Source organism: Syngnathus typhle, linkage group LG10 (assembly GCF_033458585.1).
Source record: "Syngnathus typhle isolate RoL2023-S1 ecotype Sweden linkage group LG10, RoL_Styp_1.0, whole genome shotgun sequence".
NCBI lineage: Eukaryota > Metazoa > Chordata > Actinopteri > Syngnathiformes > Syngnathidae > Syngnathus > Syngnathus typhle.
The window spans coordinates 7,231,602-7,249,747 of record NC_083747.1 but is presented as its reverse complement, the minus strand read 5'-3'; the positions used below and the strand labels follow the sequence as shown (position 1 = coordinate 7,249,747).

Genomic DNA, 18,146 nt, shown 5'->3' with positions numbered 1-18,146 from the left:
CCTGCAAAAAGCTGCTGTCACGCAACTCTGACTCCTTTGATCAGAACATAACCACCTTGAGAGATGAGACTGCACTTAGGGAAAAAGTCAATGACTGTGGACTGTGTATGTGAGAGTATACACTAGGAGAAAGGTTTATCACTAGAACCACTCAACAAAGCGAGCCCAGTGACTTCCCTCCCTCAATGCCAGGGCAACTCCTGTCTGCTGCTTGGAGAGATTAAAAGCTGAGCCTATTTTGTAGTCTTTTGGGATCGGACTGAGGTCTTACTCATGACTAGGTCAGTCACTGCCACCAGCTATTCTTGCTATTCTCAGCAGTGCACTCGGCTGACAAGTTACAAAACCGATACTGTATGTACATAAATTATGTGTCCAGCACATATTCCGTCAAGGAAGACTGTGAGAGGACAAACTTTGTAGTAGTTTCTAGGTATGAAGCATTTTACCATGATTTGTACTGTGTACTACTGATGCTTGGAGCTGTTTTTTTTGAGAAATCTCAGGTTTTCTCAGAAACCGTTTTATCCTGATTTTCATACCCAATGCAAGCCTTGATACGGACCACACACAGACATGTACGATCCAGTTGAACAGCGATCTCGTTCTCTAATTTTAGTAGATCACCTGCCTCGTGGAGGGCTGTTTGCAATTCCTTATGAACGTGCGTTATTCTTCACTGGCCTGTGGAACATTGGTGAACTATTCAATGGCTGGGTGAAGTTGTTGGATATTGGCAGGATTTGAATCACACTCTAATGTCAACCCTCAATGCCTCTGTCTGGCCAGGCGTATGAATTTCACATTAAAAAAGTAATAACCCCAAAGATCATCCAGGAATCCAAACCAGTAGGCCAACCAAGACTGGTTAGAAAAAAATGTAGGAATAAGACATTGTATATCACTATCAGAAGTAATGACAGAATTCCACAAAATTAAATGTAAATGAATATTAAAATCCATACGGAAAGATCATTTTGCATTTACTGAATAAAGCAAGCAGCACTATTACCCTAATAGCTCCCAGTAATATTTCCATATATCTATTTATATTGACACGTAACAATCACATCTGAAAATAACATGCAAGATAAAACGACAGCAACACCACGATCAAAGTGACAAGAGTGACAGCGAGAGAGCAAAGAAAGAGCATGTCACTTATTCCCTCCATTAGCTTCATCAGTGCGGGAGGATGAGGCAGATTAAGACAGCAGCGGGTTGGAAGATAATGTGATTTGGCAGGGTTATCTGTTATTTCAGGCCCAACCATTTTGGCGCCTCTATTTGGGCTAGGTTATAATGTGATGTGATGCCCAGAGCCCTTGGGGGCCACACTGCTGTTGCGACCAGCCTCTCTGATTAAAATTTGCTTTCACCAGCCAGCCTCAGTGTGGATACCTTCCCACTCCCATCTCATTATCATCCACCAAAGTTCAGTTTCTCTTCTCACCCCTCACAAAATTTCAGCATCAGTGCTAGTCTGGAGTTTAAGGCCGACACTTCACTCTAGCACTTCATGATGAAAATGGTAGGGAAATTATTATGCTTGCCTTTTTAAGCATGCTAGTGAATGTATTAGTTGTGGTAGATAGTGCTTCAAATGTGCATGTCAGTGTGTGTGAGTTCTTGTGTGCGGTCATGTCATCCCTGTGGTGTTGAAAAAAAAGATCTAGATGAAGTTCACAAGTTCTCTTAATGTTCAGTTCATGAGCAGAATGAGCAAAAATGGTCAGAGATTTAGAATTTGAATGGGTTATGGTGGGTGGGAAATTTTAATCAGCGATGGCTTTATGCATCCCTCAACATAGTTCTAAAATGTTCTAGCACATTACGGTTTTGAAATATTTTCAGTTTTTGTTTCAAAGTGTGACCTTTAAAATCTTGTGTCTTATGCATTTTACCATGTATCATATTTTGTAACTAAAATTCCAACTTCTTTCGAAAGTAACCCTTAAAAAAAAAAACATCTAGGTTTGTTGACTTTCATCTCATGCTACGTCAATTATGACAATTAACTCTCAAAAGGAAAGCCAATTGAAGCCTATGCATATTTGCACTTTGTTATTCCTCAATTTTCTATGTTTGTGCTTGGAAACTTGCCAATTGTCACTAACTAAAAACAAACAAACAAAATCATACATTATATTAAACAGAGTCTATGTTTTTGCTAGGGTATCTATCGGTTATGATGTGGAAACATCTTGCCAATTAAATTTTCATTGGCCTGATTTCCACCTTTATAGAACATCTCACTAAAAGAGTTGAAATTTAAAATCAATTGTTCAGAGGCAGACAAGCAATAAAGACGCTTTTTGGCAGTGATAACAACCGAACAGACTGTCCGATAGAAACACAGACGACCGACTGCCTTTAGACTTTTGTTTATTTGCGTTACTGTCTCCGTGACAGAGAGTGCAGATGGGTTGATGGTATTTCTATCATAGAAACCGACTGTTTTTGCCTAGCAACCACATTTCACTCTTAGCTCCAGTGACCTTCCATCGATGTAAAAAGCCATTTACAGAATCAACATTGATTTGGTTATTCATACAGAATTTGAAGTAAAAAAAAAAGAGCCAAACCTTGGCATTAAAAGAAAAAAAAAAGACCTTTCACCATCCATGCTGCAGCCTTGTGTGACTGTAATGTGCCTCAAAAGGCGAGGGAATTGACTGTGTAAAATTGAATCATTACAATGTGGCTGGCTTTCCTTTGTAATGACAATATGTTGCTCTCCACATCCCATCAGTGTATATGTCCCTAAAATGACACCAGGAAATGAGACCTGAAGATGACTGCTGTTGCCAATGAGAGTAACACAAATGACAGCTTGAGGAAAGCTACAAGCCATTAACAACAATGTTGATATGAGCGTTGTATTGAGGTACTTCACAGAAATCCAGATACAAAAGACAAGATGATGGGGATATTCAAGATGAGCCATAGAAAAGAGAAAACAACCAATTACAAGCAACCAGTCCAAGCAAAAGACATTATTCATGAAAGAAAGTTCGGCAGAGATGTCAGATTAATGTCACGTTCTATGGCAGTTCGTCAGATGTGGGATAGCACACTTAACCCAAGTGCTCCTGTCATATTGACCCTCTTGAAATGCACAAACACTATTGAGACAACACCAAATGTTGATGATTTTTTTGGGTTGCTTTTTAACCATTTAAATGACAGTTTTATCATCCAAATTGAGATTTTATTATAATAAAAAAATCCATATAATAAAAGGTAATGGGGCGTCCATGGTCATTCGTCTTATATACGTACTTAAAAGATTACTCAGAAAATTAATTTGACGGCATGTGTATTTTTCATGCAGGCCGACCGTAGTTCAAAGTACTCCCTCTGGACATCTTTTATGAACTAAAACGCCTTACTGCTTTCCATAAAAAGCCCTGTTTTCGGTATTCTGCAATGTCAGCATTTCATCAAGAAGGAAAGTAGTGATACAGTATGTGACATTTTTAGTGTTGTACACCTTCTATTTTTGCCAGTTATATTACGGAGCTGTGTGACTACACGGGCTTCTGCAAGCGTGTATGTTTTGAGAAATGTTCCCATGTGTCTGTAAAAGGGCTTGTTTTATGCACCTGGCTGCTTTCACAGCCAATGATAAAAATGGTTGATGTCGTTTCATCAGTGAGGACCGAAAGAAGAACTGAATAAATGGCATCGCATGCATGCTCACTATGCATTTTTCAGTTGAGTTTTTTCTTTCTACACAATCAAAGTTCGATGGAGATTATCCACCAGGCAGTAAACTCGGAAAGAAGAAAATAACACAACTCACTTCTTCACTCTGGGAAAAGAAAAATCTTATCCAACAACTTCCACTGCCAAGCATTTAACAAGGGCATCTTTAGAGAACATGGATTTTGGCACAGGCCAAAAACAGTTTACTCAGACTCGGAAATATAAAAGGCCGTTTTTTGGCTTTTGCAGAAGTACTGTGCACAGACACAGACAATAAGGATGTGATCCCTAAACAAATAAAACGATTAAACTTGTGTGATACATCACTTGAACAGTCACAAGAGAATACAGAGAAAACTACTGACAAGTGCCCACTGCCTAACTGTAAACGTGACCTTTAGAAATTGAAGAACATGCTGTCGGTCATCCTAGAATTAAGGTACATATTGCCTTAATTGAAAATATATTGGCTATGCTGTTTCTGTTTTGTTAGGATGTCCAACTTGTATGTAGAAATTAGAATTTGTGAAGGTGACCTTGTATTTGGTCATGAAAATGGCACCGCTTCTTGAGATGCCAATGTGGCTAAATGCCCTTTATTGTAATGAATGAATGTATGTGAACGTGTTTACATAAATATGAAACCAAAACAACTTGTTAAAAATTCTATTCACCAATAATGCAGTGCATTCTCAATTTCCTAGGCCGAAACTTTTTCAGCGTACAGCAAAACTACAGAGATTGACGTCACGGTTTCAATATGTTCAAGGGAGTTAGTATGTACCATAATGACTTAATTATCTGCATTCCAATGTTCTGTCATGCAGTGATACTGATGAGGGTCTTTGAACGACGGGATCGAAAACATAAGGAGCTGATAGGGCAGCTAATTTTTGCCACCATCAGCTCGGCAGAATACAGGCTGAGCTAGACAGAAAAACAATTAGCCTTGGGGTCCAGCGATAATAAGTGATCATTTGTGGCAAATAGATTTGTAGCTCGACAAGCGGGGAGGATATGACTTTCACCTTCTTCGTAGAGGAAATCAGACCTTTAATTGACTTTCAACCTATGTTTGTCAAACATTCAAAAAGCAAGCCAAACCTATACCTCATGCAAAATTAGTGTCAGTTCACACTTCCCTGATACGTTATGATCTGGCCTCCTGTCTTCGTTGTGAATACATTATGTTTCTGTTCAACAGCTGGTATTGTATCAAAGTCCTATTCATTATGAGGGTAAAGCTCATACATTCTTTTTCTAGAATTTCTTGCGTTAGGGAAAACAAATTTGTGTTGATAGTACTTCCTGGTTAGTTCATTGTGGTCAATCACTGCATCTACAGAGAAGCAAAGCTGGTAGATTGCTCCTACCACCCTCCTCCCCCTGCCCCACCTCTAACCAGTCACCTGCTGGCTTTGCAATATTGTCCCAGAATGCCCTGTTTGTATTCTGTGGAGGAGGGTTACTATTTGTGTAAATATTTTGGCAAAGTGGTTTGAGAGGTAATTTTGAAACAAAAGGAAAGCATAGTGATCTTCTCAGTGCGGTGATGAACCCGGGAAACCAGAAGATTCAATGGCGTGTTAAATGGTTGTTGTTTTCAGTTTTTACCCATGGATGTAATGTCATTGCTGTTCTTATTCCGTCCAATTTAATTTGCTGCTGACCGCCTTTTGTCTTTTTGATTTGATTTTGTTACCCGTTTTGCACTTAACCAATTTTTCTATATTTTGTATTTTCTCCTCAGCCATTGCTCCTTCACGTTCGCCGTTCACATCGACTCAATTGACTTTGTAGTATCAGTTTGGTTGTATGTCACATCTCCTGCAGCAAAACACTAATGGTATCTCTCACCATGATGTCTCTCTTACTTAAGATGGCCAAAGAGACCCATCATCCCAGTCTCTTTTGCAGCCTTAGACCCACTCAGGGATGAGCTCATTCATTTACAGGCTTCTTTAATGTCTCGACTGATGAGGAAAGTCATCAAGCAGTATAGCTTTTAAAGTGACTGAGCGGATTGATAAATGACCATTGAGAGTGATTGTAGCTCTTGTTTTCCCTTCACTGTGTTGAATTAAACTGACAACCAGAGAAAAATGTTATCTTCGACTACTGTACATGTACTGTACATGAATAAAGTCAGAGTTAGCCAAAATAATGCATGCACACATTAGTCAAATGAAAACTTAAATAAATATTTTAAGACCACATTTATTTAGACATCACAGGATTGGCCCTACTTTGCCGAGATATAACCTCCACAGAAAAAGGCTGAACATTAATTTGAACCTAAGGCCCAACCAACGCCTTCCTCCTGTGAGGCCGCTATTCCACTATGCTGCCAAAATATTAAATTTTACTGCATAGTGCAATATATGAATAATCTGTAGTAGCAAAGGACGTGTTCATCTGAGAAATGTGCTGTAGTTCATTTGTACATTCTAGTCTGAGCCCTAAGGGCAGGACCCCCCTCCTGATAAAAAGAACCAACGTGACACCCATTATTATTGGATCTCATCTCAAAGCAACATCAACTAGTTAATTCTCTAAGCAGAGATGTGCTAATTAAAAAGACTGCTGGTCTGTCAAGCACAGTAATGGCCAGCCTTGAATGGACTGCAAACATGACTGCAAGCAGAGCTTTGCCGTATTGCTTTAGTAACAGAATCCACTGTCCCGTGAATTAGACACACTGTCAGTAGAACTAATAGTCTTAACACTCAAGTGAATCTGATGAGTTTTTCCCAGCAAGAAGATAATGAGCACAGAAAATAATCCCCTATAAAACCTTCATAGCCTCCTTCGTAAAACTACAACACGAGCATTGCAGGATTAACAAAAACAAATTGGACATAGTACACTTCATCTGAGTAATCTGAAATATAATAAACACATTTCCTCCACATAGCTGCACAAAAAAGTTTCTCTCTGTGAGAGAATTACTAGATACTACTATAAATTATTACAGTACAGCTCAGATTAGTACCCCAAATCCTCGTTCTCTAATCAATAAGAAATTTCTGTTTCATATTACAGAAATGCTTTTCACTTTTGTTTAAAATGTCTTACTTTAATTAGAATCTCACATTGCAAGAGCAAGATAAGCAAGACAATCCAACCTCGTCTCACGTTTTCATTGCAGCAATGAATGTTCTCACGTATTTTTTCAAGATCTGGTGATTTTCAAGTAGCTGGTTATAGAGTCCCTTTTTGACATCTTTACTCGCTTTGCCCTGCCAGCCTCTGCACAAGTACTGCCAGCTGCCCACCAACATGTCACAGCCAAGTTGCCTTTCCAAATTCTCCAGCATGTGGACAATTGCAGAACCAGATCCAACTCTATGAGACACTTGTTGACGCACGCAGGGAAAACAGATGGAATAAAGCTAGCAGAGAAAAGCTGTCTCTGTGAAATGACTTTACTCAACAGAATTATCTTCATTTGCAGCTAGGGTGGCTTTAGAATAGCTCTTCATAAACAGGCCTCTGGTTTTTGCTGTGTGCTTTGACAGCTGTTGGCTCGCACCTTAACAATGGCAAAGGTCAGCACCTAACAACCCTTCCATCCCCAATCAGCATGAACCCCTCTGACCTATTCACTCCTTAAACCAATGCAGAACATGTTTCCTAGTGGGTTCTGCCATTCATGATGGTCTCCAGTGAAAAGGAATGACTGACAATTTGAAAAAGGAACAGGCCGGATAGAGATGAAAATCCATCCATCAATTCAACAGACGAGGGTTCTTGTAGCAATCTTGATACATACAATACACAATCAGTTATCATTTTCAATCATTACCCATATATATTTTATAGCCCATAAATAAATGGACAACATTAATGTTAATCAGTTTGTCGCTATGACTGACCATTAATCACATTCGGTGTTTAACTGAATGCAGGCAGCTTTATTGGCCGACATACAAGGACTGCAAAGTGTAAACATATTTTGGCAGCAAGCATTCAGCGGAGGTTTTTGCCGTTTGAAAACGTATTTTCTAATGTGATTCATTTCATCCTTTCCCAATGCTCACCGTATGTGGGTTTGAGTGATTCTGTGAAAAATATGAATCGTGGAAAATGTCAGAGTTTTCTCATAACTCTGTTTGGATCAGACTTTAAATGATATCTGTCAAGACGGAAATAGATTTCCTTCGATGTCCCATTTACCTGTACCCATAGGTAGCCATAGCATTTTTATGATAATGTGTGGCTACAAAGGACAGAGGAGCAATGCAGTTGCTCTGAATACTAAGTTTGTTTCCAAGCTGCAAAAAAGAACAAGATGACCTTGATGTCTAAAAGGTCAGTCTATAAAGCTTGGACAAGGGGAGAAGTTAGTGTGGTATTCCATCCAAAGTATGTGAGTGAGAAGGCGGTATATGCAGAAATTCCACTGATGCCAATTTGTTTTCTTTGAACCTCCATCAATATCCATTTTCATTGCAAATAAATCCCAAAAGTGGTAGATGCTTTTAAACCATAGAAAGGTTTCCAGATTTGCCGTGCAGGCACAATGACAATGGAAGGTCCAGCCAAACACATTTGTGATCTCACACCACCCGCTTGGGAATTATCTGGATCCGGGGACACCACCAGGCTGATCCACCAGCTCCACAAAAAAAAAATTCAGACAGGCCCCCAGGTGTAGGATGCAGAGATTCAACCTGGGAAATTCACCCACAGCTAAATTCTCAAATCCTGACCAATAACTGCACCGTAAAAGTATGTTTTTTTTTTCCATTATATGCAAAATAAATGTAGTATGGCAATTGTGATAGTGTTTCTAAAAATCATTAGGTGCAAATGGGAAAAATATCACTGATAATCACATCTTAAACCTAAGGAGTTTAGTTTTCTTTATATTTAAACACAATAACTGCTTAACGTGTGCATACGGCTTGAGTGTGCGTGTGTGTTTTATTTACCGTGTTAACACTTTAACAAGTCAGCAAGTCAGTGGTACCAGGGGGATGCAATGTACTGAAGTATTGCTCACTAATATGTTACATTAACAGCTCACCACTTAAGCACCGAAAACTGTAAATGCAGCACACAAATGCATCTGTTAATCAGACCTGTACATAACCTTGCACTTTGTCAATAAGCATTAGCTGCTGACTGATTGCCATTTGTATAATGAATCAATCCCCACTTTCTAACCCATACACCACTAATTCACTGATGGACAGGGTCACAGCACAGTCACCGATTCATCGCCCAACAATGATGGAAAAATACATAAATAACCCTTCATTTTGTTTGCCAGTCGAATGTCACGCCATTGAACAAATCTCCACATTACTGGGGTATAATGCCTTTTTTTATTTATCTATTGTAGCTTTCGCATTAAAAGCTGTGTTAGCTTTTTTGAAAGGTTCTCTCAGCTATTTGTTATTGTTAAAGGACAGTCAAAACATACAATCCGGTTCAGCTCTCAAGTGGGAAACCATATCGATTGAGCCATGCAACAAAAGTCACTTAAACTGAGTCACTTTGTTTTTAAAAATAAAAGAAGCAGTGCTGGAAGAGTTATGAATCAGCCAGGCTGTTACTTCTCCCTCTTGCGTACAACTGGAATAAGACCAGGCAACTACATCAAGTCAAGTCTATAACAGTCCTTCAGGGATTAAAAACAAGAACCTTTTAACTTCTGTCTCTCCTTTATCCGTCCACCCAGAGTCCTTCTCAATGTTATCTGTTCAGTTTCTAAAATTTCTATTTATATTCCATTCTCTGTCCATCGAGGATTGACGTTTTTTTTTTTTTTTGGCTAAGTTCCCAGACGAGCGTGGTATAAAAGAAGCATGAGGTACAGGTTGGTTTATTACAGGCTGTATGCTCTGATCAGACACGTTTCACAACACATTTCTCTTTTTCACATCTGGGACTTACAACCTGGCACTAGAGGGTTCCACCCAAATCCCTGGGCGACTGGGGAATGATGGAAGAAAGGCAAATGCCCCACATGTGTGTGTTGTTTACAAATTGACCAATCTTAAGTGTTGAAAATGGCTTGCTCTCTTTGACGATGCAATGTTAATGGTTGAACCAATTTATTTTGGTCTCCTGATGTTAAGTGATGTTAAGAATTCTACCTTACGCCATCTTTATGTATGTTAGCTAGCACTCATGTGGATTAGATCGGAATATCCTTTTTGAACACCCATCTGTCTGTCTGTCCATCCATCCATCCATCCATCCATCCATCCATCCATCCATCCATCCATCCATCCATCCATCCATCCATCCATCCATCCATCCATCCATCCATCCATCCATCCATCCATCCATCCATCCATCCATCCATCCACCCTTAACTGGTCTCCAGCCAATCACAGCAATTTGATTCATTCCACAGCTTATCATTTCAGCATCAGCTTTTTAGCACTCACATGCAATTTACACAACAAAAGCATTGACAAGTTCAGAAAAGTTTGATCAAACTTACTGTCATGAAGCCATCCAGTAGACCAGAGTCAGGTTTAGGAGGTGCCTGCAGTCGTTCCATGGACCACTTCTCGATGATGGAGGCCACCTGGCTGTTCTCGGTGTTGAGAATCCTAAAGCCAGTCATGTTTACACCGCTGTAACGGTATGGCTCCAGATCAAGGGCAAATAGATCCTAAAAATAATAAAAGTAAGGGAACTAGACAAGTAATTACATACCAATAACAAACTAAATTGAGTATATAAATAACATTTAACATAACATATTTATTTTGGATCCATACATTTACATAATCTCTCAGGCCATGCTGGATTCTTAAATCCCAGGGTCTACATTTTATTATGGCCAGCATTTTACTACTGAAAGTGTGAGACACCAGTTATCATAAATCAAATCACTACATACAGTATGTATTGTAAATCAGATTTCATATATAGCAATACTGTAATGAGGTATTGAAAATCCTAGATAACTGGTGAAGATAAAGCGCCTATCCTAATCATAAATACAACTGACATATGAATTTAATAAATGAGAGCAGTCAGTGATGGGAAACAGTCAAAGCAAAAGGTCCAAGATTAAGACTGTTATTAACCTTTACTAATACTCAGGTAATGGAGAAGCAGCAACCTAACATCTCAATTTTGGACGGGATATATCCTTGCAAGCATCTGTTTCCTTCAATGATAAAGATCTCAGTTGAATGACTATATAATATATAATTATGAATCCAGATGCACAAATCAAGAAAAAGATTGTCATAATGTGGGTATCGAGCATTTTACTTACCAGTGTGGTAAATATATAGTGATAGTATTCTGTCATCATCCCCATGGCAAGAGCCTAAAATGTTGAAAGAAAGGACAGAGTGACAAATCTAAAGCGGTAAGATATTTAAGATTGAATAGGCACACAATTGTACTGTATATACATTTTTATAAAGATTGCATTGACTGGCTGTGTATATCAGTTAGTGCCTTAAAGACATTTTCCATTTTGATTATTTAATATTTATTTATGTTTTTCGTGCAAATTCTTTTTAATTTATTTTCCTCATGATGTTAATTCTGTTTGCATTGGTAAGACTATGATGCAGTCTGATGTACAAATTTGTGTGTTGTAAACTGAGGACCTGTTGTATTATGGCAAAAGGAAAAAAGTATAGATGTAAATATCATTCTTGTTTTATTGTAAGTTTTGAGTTCAAGGATACACCTTTGTAGAGGCAATAATAATAATAATAATAAGGGCAAGGCATTGACACTGTTAAATCTGTAGGGAATGTAAATGAATTGTGTTTGTTTTATTTGCTTCCTACGTATAAGACTTCTCCAAAGTCTCTCAGGTTCAGTTTTCGACCTGGAAGTATATAACCATACACCCATAAGCACAACACAACAATTTCTTTTACTTAAATTTGAAGTTGACTTTTATTAACACAGCAAACGTTGAAGCCAAAAGGCTTTTGGAAAACACAAAATAAAATACTCCAGAGTGGGAAGGAATCTTGAAATTAAACAGCTGACAAGAAGAAAAAAACGAAGAGACAGCGGCAGCTCTGCCAAGTTGTTGTGTTCCTGAGGAAATATTTGGAGTAGGTGGTGATGCAGACAGAAAGGTGTCCGGGCGCAACAGAGGTTTGACTACACTACACAGGTGTTTAACAGCATGGGAGGAGCATGTTTTGGTTCCAGAAGAGTGAAGGTGTTAAGTGTACAGTATCGCATATGGTGGCTGTGAGCTGCATGGCCAGACAATTCAGAAATGTGTCTAATTGGGAGACACAGGTGTTTTATTTGTATCACATCCCTTGCCATGAAGGTGTTACGCCTTTGTGATGGCAGGTTAGATGCATAAAAAAGTAAGCACAACTAGTACGTGAGTGGAATGTGCTTTTATTATGGTAAATACCTTATATTGTTTTCTATTAGATTAATTTCTAACTTCAGAAGTCACCCATAGATAATAATAATAATTAATAATGGTAACAGAAATAATGATTACAATAATAATAATAATTGTAACAGAAAATAGAGAAAGTACAAATATTGAAAGAGTGTCCATTACAGCAACCATGCAATGCTTGCGCTTGGTGGGCCAAATTCTTTCAATTAAATGCTAGGCCAGAAAGAAAAAAAAAAAGAGAAGATGTTTCTCTGTTCTTGCAGGGTATGTATACCAGGTCTTGAGTGTCAGGTCTTCCTGAGAGGGGGTTTTCCCTAGCTTGAGTTTTCAAATTGCTTGAGGTGTCTGGATCTGTGACTAGACTCAATTCATCAGTTTGTCACTTGTGTCCCTCACCGTGTGTCAGTGAAATTTGGGTTGTGATCGAAACAATGAGGCCAGTGGAAAAGAAGGACCACTCACTTTCTGTCTGAGCTCACCCTTGTAAACGTACAAAGGCAATCTATCATTAAAAGCACCTTGGAGATGAAATTTCAAAGTAGAATCACTCGTTCTGTGTAATTCTATTATCATTCAGGGTATGTGAGAGGGTGTATGAGGATGCTGGCTAGATGCCAATCCATTCCAACTGTGTGGTGCTGTAATCTGGTGTCAGGGTCCCGCCTGCCATGCTAAGACTCGCAAAATCAATAGGTATCACAGATTAGTTTTGTATGGAGGATGATTAAACTGTGAGGAAGGGCTAATGGATGCCATATCTGGTGTGAAACTTCAGGCATTGAGATTCTGTCATTTCTGTCGTCACTCGTTTGCTGTCAGTATATTTCCAAAATGAAACCTTTGCCTATTTCAGACAAGGCTAAACCACACAAGGTCAGTTACAGTGAATTGGAATATAGGATTCATCTTTAAATGGACATCTAAGATTTTGATGCCCATGTCAATAAAAAGAGGTCCCTTGAGAACTCCCTTTATCTTTGAAAAAAAAAGGGAAAGGGAGAGCAGCTACGTATTGTCCGGACAACAATGTTCACCTCTTCATGCGCTGCAGGATCGTTTTGTTTCCTGGTTGATCGTCTGGCCCACAACTTGGGAGTTTGTCGTCTGGCTTCAAAAGGATCTTTTGTGACACCAGTTCGGGAACTTTGACAAAAGGCCTACTAAAACATTTTAACTTTATTTGGGCCATATTGTGGCAGCTGCGTATTGGCTCCTTTTTAACATGAGGTCGATGCAAGTGGTTAATTCTGAAAACAGACGGTTTATTTTTACTTTGCCTCTTAAAAAGTATTTTCTTTATAGCTTATAGGTCATATTCATGATGGAAAAAGTTTTGAAATATTTTAGCTTGGTCACAATATAGACTTTTTAAATACACTGTTAAGGGGGTAACCATCATATCAAAAGTGTGAGTATTGGTGATACAAATCTTTCAGGAGAAAGCCAATTTCAAAAAGCAAAAAATAATCTTATACATCCAACTGCTCCTTTCTATAGTGTCTAGCTAAATTAACCAAACTGTCAGTAGTCACACAAAACACCCAATTGGCAACGTAAGGGAAGTAAAATGTTTTTGAACTTCTAAATCAATTATATCCCCCTACAATACACTTCAACTAAGCCTGTCCGTCGTATAATATTTCCACACAATGTACTATCAACCATATACTGGCCCTCCTCCCGATGCCTTGTTAATGAAAAGAGTCCTTGACCTTCTCAAGCAATTTAACACTTTGGCACTGATTAAACCCCCTGGGAAAGTGACAGTGTGCTAGGAGTGAAGTCAGTTTTTAATATTTGATTGTAATCCTGTAAGCATGAAAAACATGAAAAATTTTGAAATGAAAAACTCAACACAATGCATTTCCTGCTACAAAGTGGTGAAGTCAATACGTAGACGGCATCATATATTGAAGTTGATCGGCTAGAACAAATGCCAACCGCATCATTGCGGTTGCATTGCAGCATTTTTTTTTTTCTTCATCTCACTGATCTGTTTTGACCTTTTGAAGCTGACTTGGCATATCTTCACAAGAAGACATTTATCATGAGTGACTGCCATTAGAAAGATAATACGTGAAGTGAAATTGAATAATAGGCTGCTCCACCTATGAGCTATCATGCACATTTGGTGAGATTTGTAGTTGAGAGAATTTCATTTTCTTTCTTTTTTGTTTGCTGAACGGGAGATTGGTATTACAGTCCCTCTTCTGAGATCTGATGTGGAAGGACACCTGCACTTTCATTCCTGAGGGTCACTAGTTCTGGGCCTCAACGTAGGTACGTTATCATCCAAATACGCCTGTTATCAGACCAAAAATGTTTCATATCCGCAATTTGTTCATTTTAGTGGTATCATGCTTTTAAGTGCAAGAAACAAGTGAGTTCATGACATATTTGAATTCCAGAGCCAATGACCGCTATATAGTTTGCTCAATCGTCTAAATTTGTATTTGCCGGTTATTTCAAAACATACACACAAACATATAGTAGATACACACCTGTTTTAGGATCCCAGCAGCCATTTCATGTCCACAGTCAAAGATGATGTGAAACTCCTTCCCTCTCTTCATCTCCTTTAACAATGGTTTGGCATCTTTGGAGTCTGCAGGAAGCTGCCGGATCTTTAATCGAATGTTGTACCGTGATGGGGCCTTTATAAGTTCTTGCAATCGAATTAGACCTTGCAAAACAGCAGAAAGAATTATGATGAAATGTTTTTCTCATGGCAGTTCTTTTGTTTGGAAAGCAAATACAAGGGGTTCAGCTTTGGTCATGTTCCCCCCCCCCAAAAAAAAAAGATACACCTGTCCACAGAAATAAGATAACAAGTACTTGAGATTAATATCGTGCCAGCAATTACATTGTAGCCCTTTTATATGAAGTTAGGGACAGTTCAACTAAAGCTTTAGTATGTTTACTAGTTAAATACTTCAACCTCAGACAAATTCATCTGGTTTAATTTTGCCCAAAACAGTAAATTGATAAAAACATTACACAGTTGGGTAAAGTAAATGGTAAATATGATTTTGCCTGCATATGCCACCACAATTATTAAAACAGTGGAGACGTATTTTAAGAGGTTGCTAAAAAATAGTAGTAAGTAATTTAATAATTAACAGTCTGTACGTGATCTGTCATATCAGTTTTAAACCCAAGTACTGTTTAGTGTGTGGAACCAAAATGGACAGCAAACAGTATTTTCTTTATATACATACATAGTAATTATTTACCTGCATTTAATTTATTAAATGCTATTTTATTTTGTGATGTGACAGTAAGTTAAAAATACTCAATAATAGTGCCATGAAAAATACCATGGAAAGTAACATGAAATAAATGAATCTGTCAAGGTGAACTATGAAGTGGTAGTCATGATCAATGATACGATTGGTTGAATTGAAATGTAGGCTACGGGCACAATACATCAGTCCATGTCTTGAGGAACTTTAGTATTTGTTGTGTCTGTGGCATACAATCAGTTTAAGCAATCGGATCCTGATCCCAATCACCAACTCTTTGACATTTGTCTTGTCGTTGGGTGGATTCAGTAGATCAGTAAAAATAGAGCCGTTGGCTGTTCTTCAGTCTGTAGCAATGCGACAGGAGACTGAAGTGTGTCTAACACTGCCATTTCAATCGATCCTGCTAGCCAACATGCATTCGCTAGAGATTAAACCGGACTACAAGAAGATGGATTCATCCATCAAAAGGAGAAATGACAGAGTACTGCGAGATTACCAAGATTTATTATTTTCCAGAGACATGGCTGAACTCATCGTTTCTGGATGACAGCATTAGCCTGGGGCGCTAATTACACGACAGAGCAGATAGAAGCAGGGTCTTCACCACTAAATCCCAAGGTGATGGTGTGTGCATCTTTTCAAATAACAGCTGCTGCAACACCACCATGGTCTTAAGTCATTGCTTCACAAACATTGAATTTATGATTATCAAATGCAGACCTTCAACCTCCCACAGGAATACTCTAGATTAATAATAATTGCAGTCCCCTCCCCCAGGCACCTCCAAAGATGAATGCTTCATCCTACATTCTAAACATCATGGATTTTATACTCAAAAGGTGTGAATGTGAGTGTGAGTGGTTATGTCTGTGTCCTGGGTGACCACTCCAGAGTATAACTTGCACCTTGCTTAAAACCAGTTGAAATTGACTCCATCTGAAATTCACCCGGAAGGAGTACAAACCAAACAGATGATGGATGGATAATGCATGCACCTGAGAAAATAATTCAAGATTATGATTGCCAAATGAATCTCTTAGCTTCATGACTATCCGCATTAACGATCTGGCTTCTCCAAAGATTATCTGTGCCTAACACACAAAAGCTCCTGTTTTCCCCTCAAGTTGATTCATTTCCTAATTTTAAATGGCCTATTTTTATCTGAATCACTTTCTTCCATGAACATTGCTAGACTTTGGAGAAAACATCCACAATATATATCAAATAGAACAACAAATACATCAGTGTAAATGACACATGACGTGACATTTGTCATTCCGCATAAACATTATTGATTTAGATGCCAACTAAATTCATGTTCTCCCCTGGAATCTCCACACTGCTGTTCAGATGCATACCTCTTTTGCAAGTCAACAATGCTCTCACACACACACACATCGACACACACATCGACACACACACACAAAAATAAGAGCTACTGGAGTGACTGCCAAATGTTAGTTCAGGTGGATGGCCCATTGTGTGGCACAGCCAGACATGAGAACTTGGCCGGCAAACAGACACAGACTCGCTGTGGCGACCTTGGTGCGACAAGCTGAATGGCCCAACAACTATCATTATTAATTTGTCCATAAACACCTGAAACCTTTTGTTTAAAAACGACAATTTCATACCTACAGCATTAGGGTAGCAGTTGTTCATACATGGACTTGGTAGGATTATGGATATGAGCACCGTTGACTAGAATGAGAATAACAACTAGTTGTGTGTTCTGTGAGACTGCTTGCTGATAACTGTGTCTTTGAGCAATGCACCATACTCACCTCCCAGCTCAAATGGTGCAACACTGCATGCTTCTTCGACTTCTGTATGTGTGTGATCTAGTTCTTTTTGTGGCGTGCAACACAGAATATACAGCAGACTTTAAATTGAATTTCACTTTAGGGATAATGACTAAAATAAATAACTGTAGTTGAAGAAATGTATTTAAGGTTGGAGAAGAAGAGTCTAATTGTAAATGTAGTTGAAATGTATTTAAGGTTGGAGAAGAAGAGTCTGCACACATCAGCAGTGATAGTGTCTAAAACACAGACCTCGTTTTAAGATCCATATTTAATCCATCATGAATATTTCATCCCCTATAAGTGTTTATTATAGGGCCGCCAGAGAGTCTCCTGTGCATAAAACAGATATGATAAATATCCTTGTGGGGTAAATGCCCTGCAAGCCTTGATGTGCACAAGACTGCTTTATACTTTATCAACAGCCGCAAAGCTGTTACACTACTCATGAAACATGGAGCATGATGATGGAAAAAAATATGAATACCGTATTTTCCGGCCTATAAGGCGCACCGGACTATAAGGCGCACCTTCAATGAATGGCCTATTTTAAAACTTTATCCTTATATAAGGCGCACCGGACTATAAGGCGCACCATTAATGCATCATGTCAGATTTTTAATCCAAATCAAATCATTCTCCATTTTATCTTTTTTATTTCAACTTCAGACAGAACAAATTACTTTATAATCATAAAATAATGATCCATAGTCTTTTTGAGTCATGATTCATAGTCTTCAGCGGGCCACTTATGATTGATTTCATGACGCAATGCTTTGGGCCAGTTTAAATTTAGGAATTTGGTCCATATATAAGGCGCACCGGACTATAAGGCGCACTGTTGGTTTTTGAGAAAATTTTAGGTTTTTAGGTGCGCCTTATAGGGCGGAAAATACGGTAATAATGGAAATATTAATAATAGTTGAATGAGTCACAGTTTCCAGGGTCAATGTTGAAAATGGAGAGGGATTAAAACTCGCAGGTTACATGTCTGAATTGTTCAAATAAACATGCATTTCCTTGCAATCA

At 38.6% G+C, this 18,146-nt stretch overlaps 1 protein-coding gene across 2 annotated transcripts in view; it reads right to left on the bottom strand.

Annotated features, from left to right (window-relative positions):
- The window catches only part of grik2 (glutamate receptor, ionotropic, kainate 2), an 89,457-nt gene that overhangs the window by 37,070 nt on the left and 34,241 nt on the right, over positions 1-18,146 (bottom strand). For both annotated transcript variants that reach the window (XM_061289671.1, XM_061289672.1), the window contains exons 4-6: positions 14,572-14,753; positions 10,955-11,008; positions 10,166-10,339 (exon numbers count right to left, since the gene is read on the bottom strand). In XM_061289671.1, the coding sequence (XP_061145655.1) occupies positions 10,166-10,339; positions 10,955-11,008; positions 14,572-14,753 (410 nt within the window). The remainder of the gene's footprint in view (positions 1-10,165; positions 10,340-10,954; positions 11,009-14,571; positions 14,754-18,146) is intronic.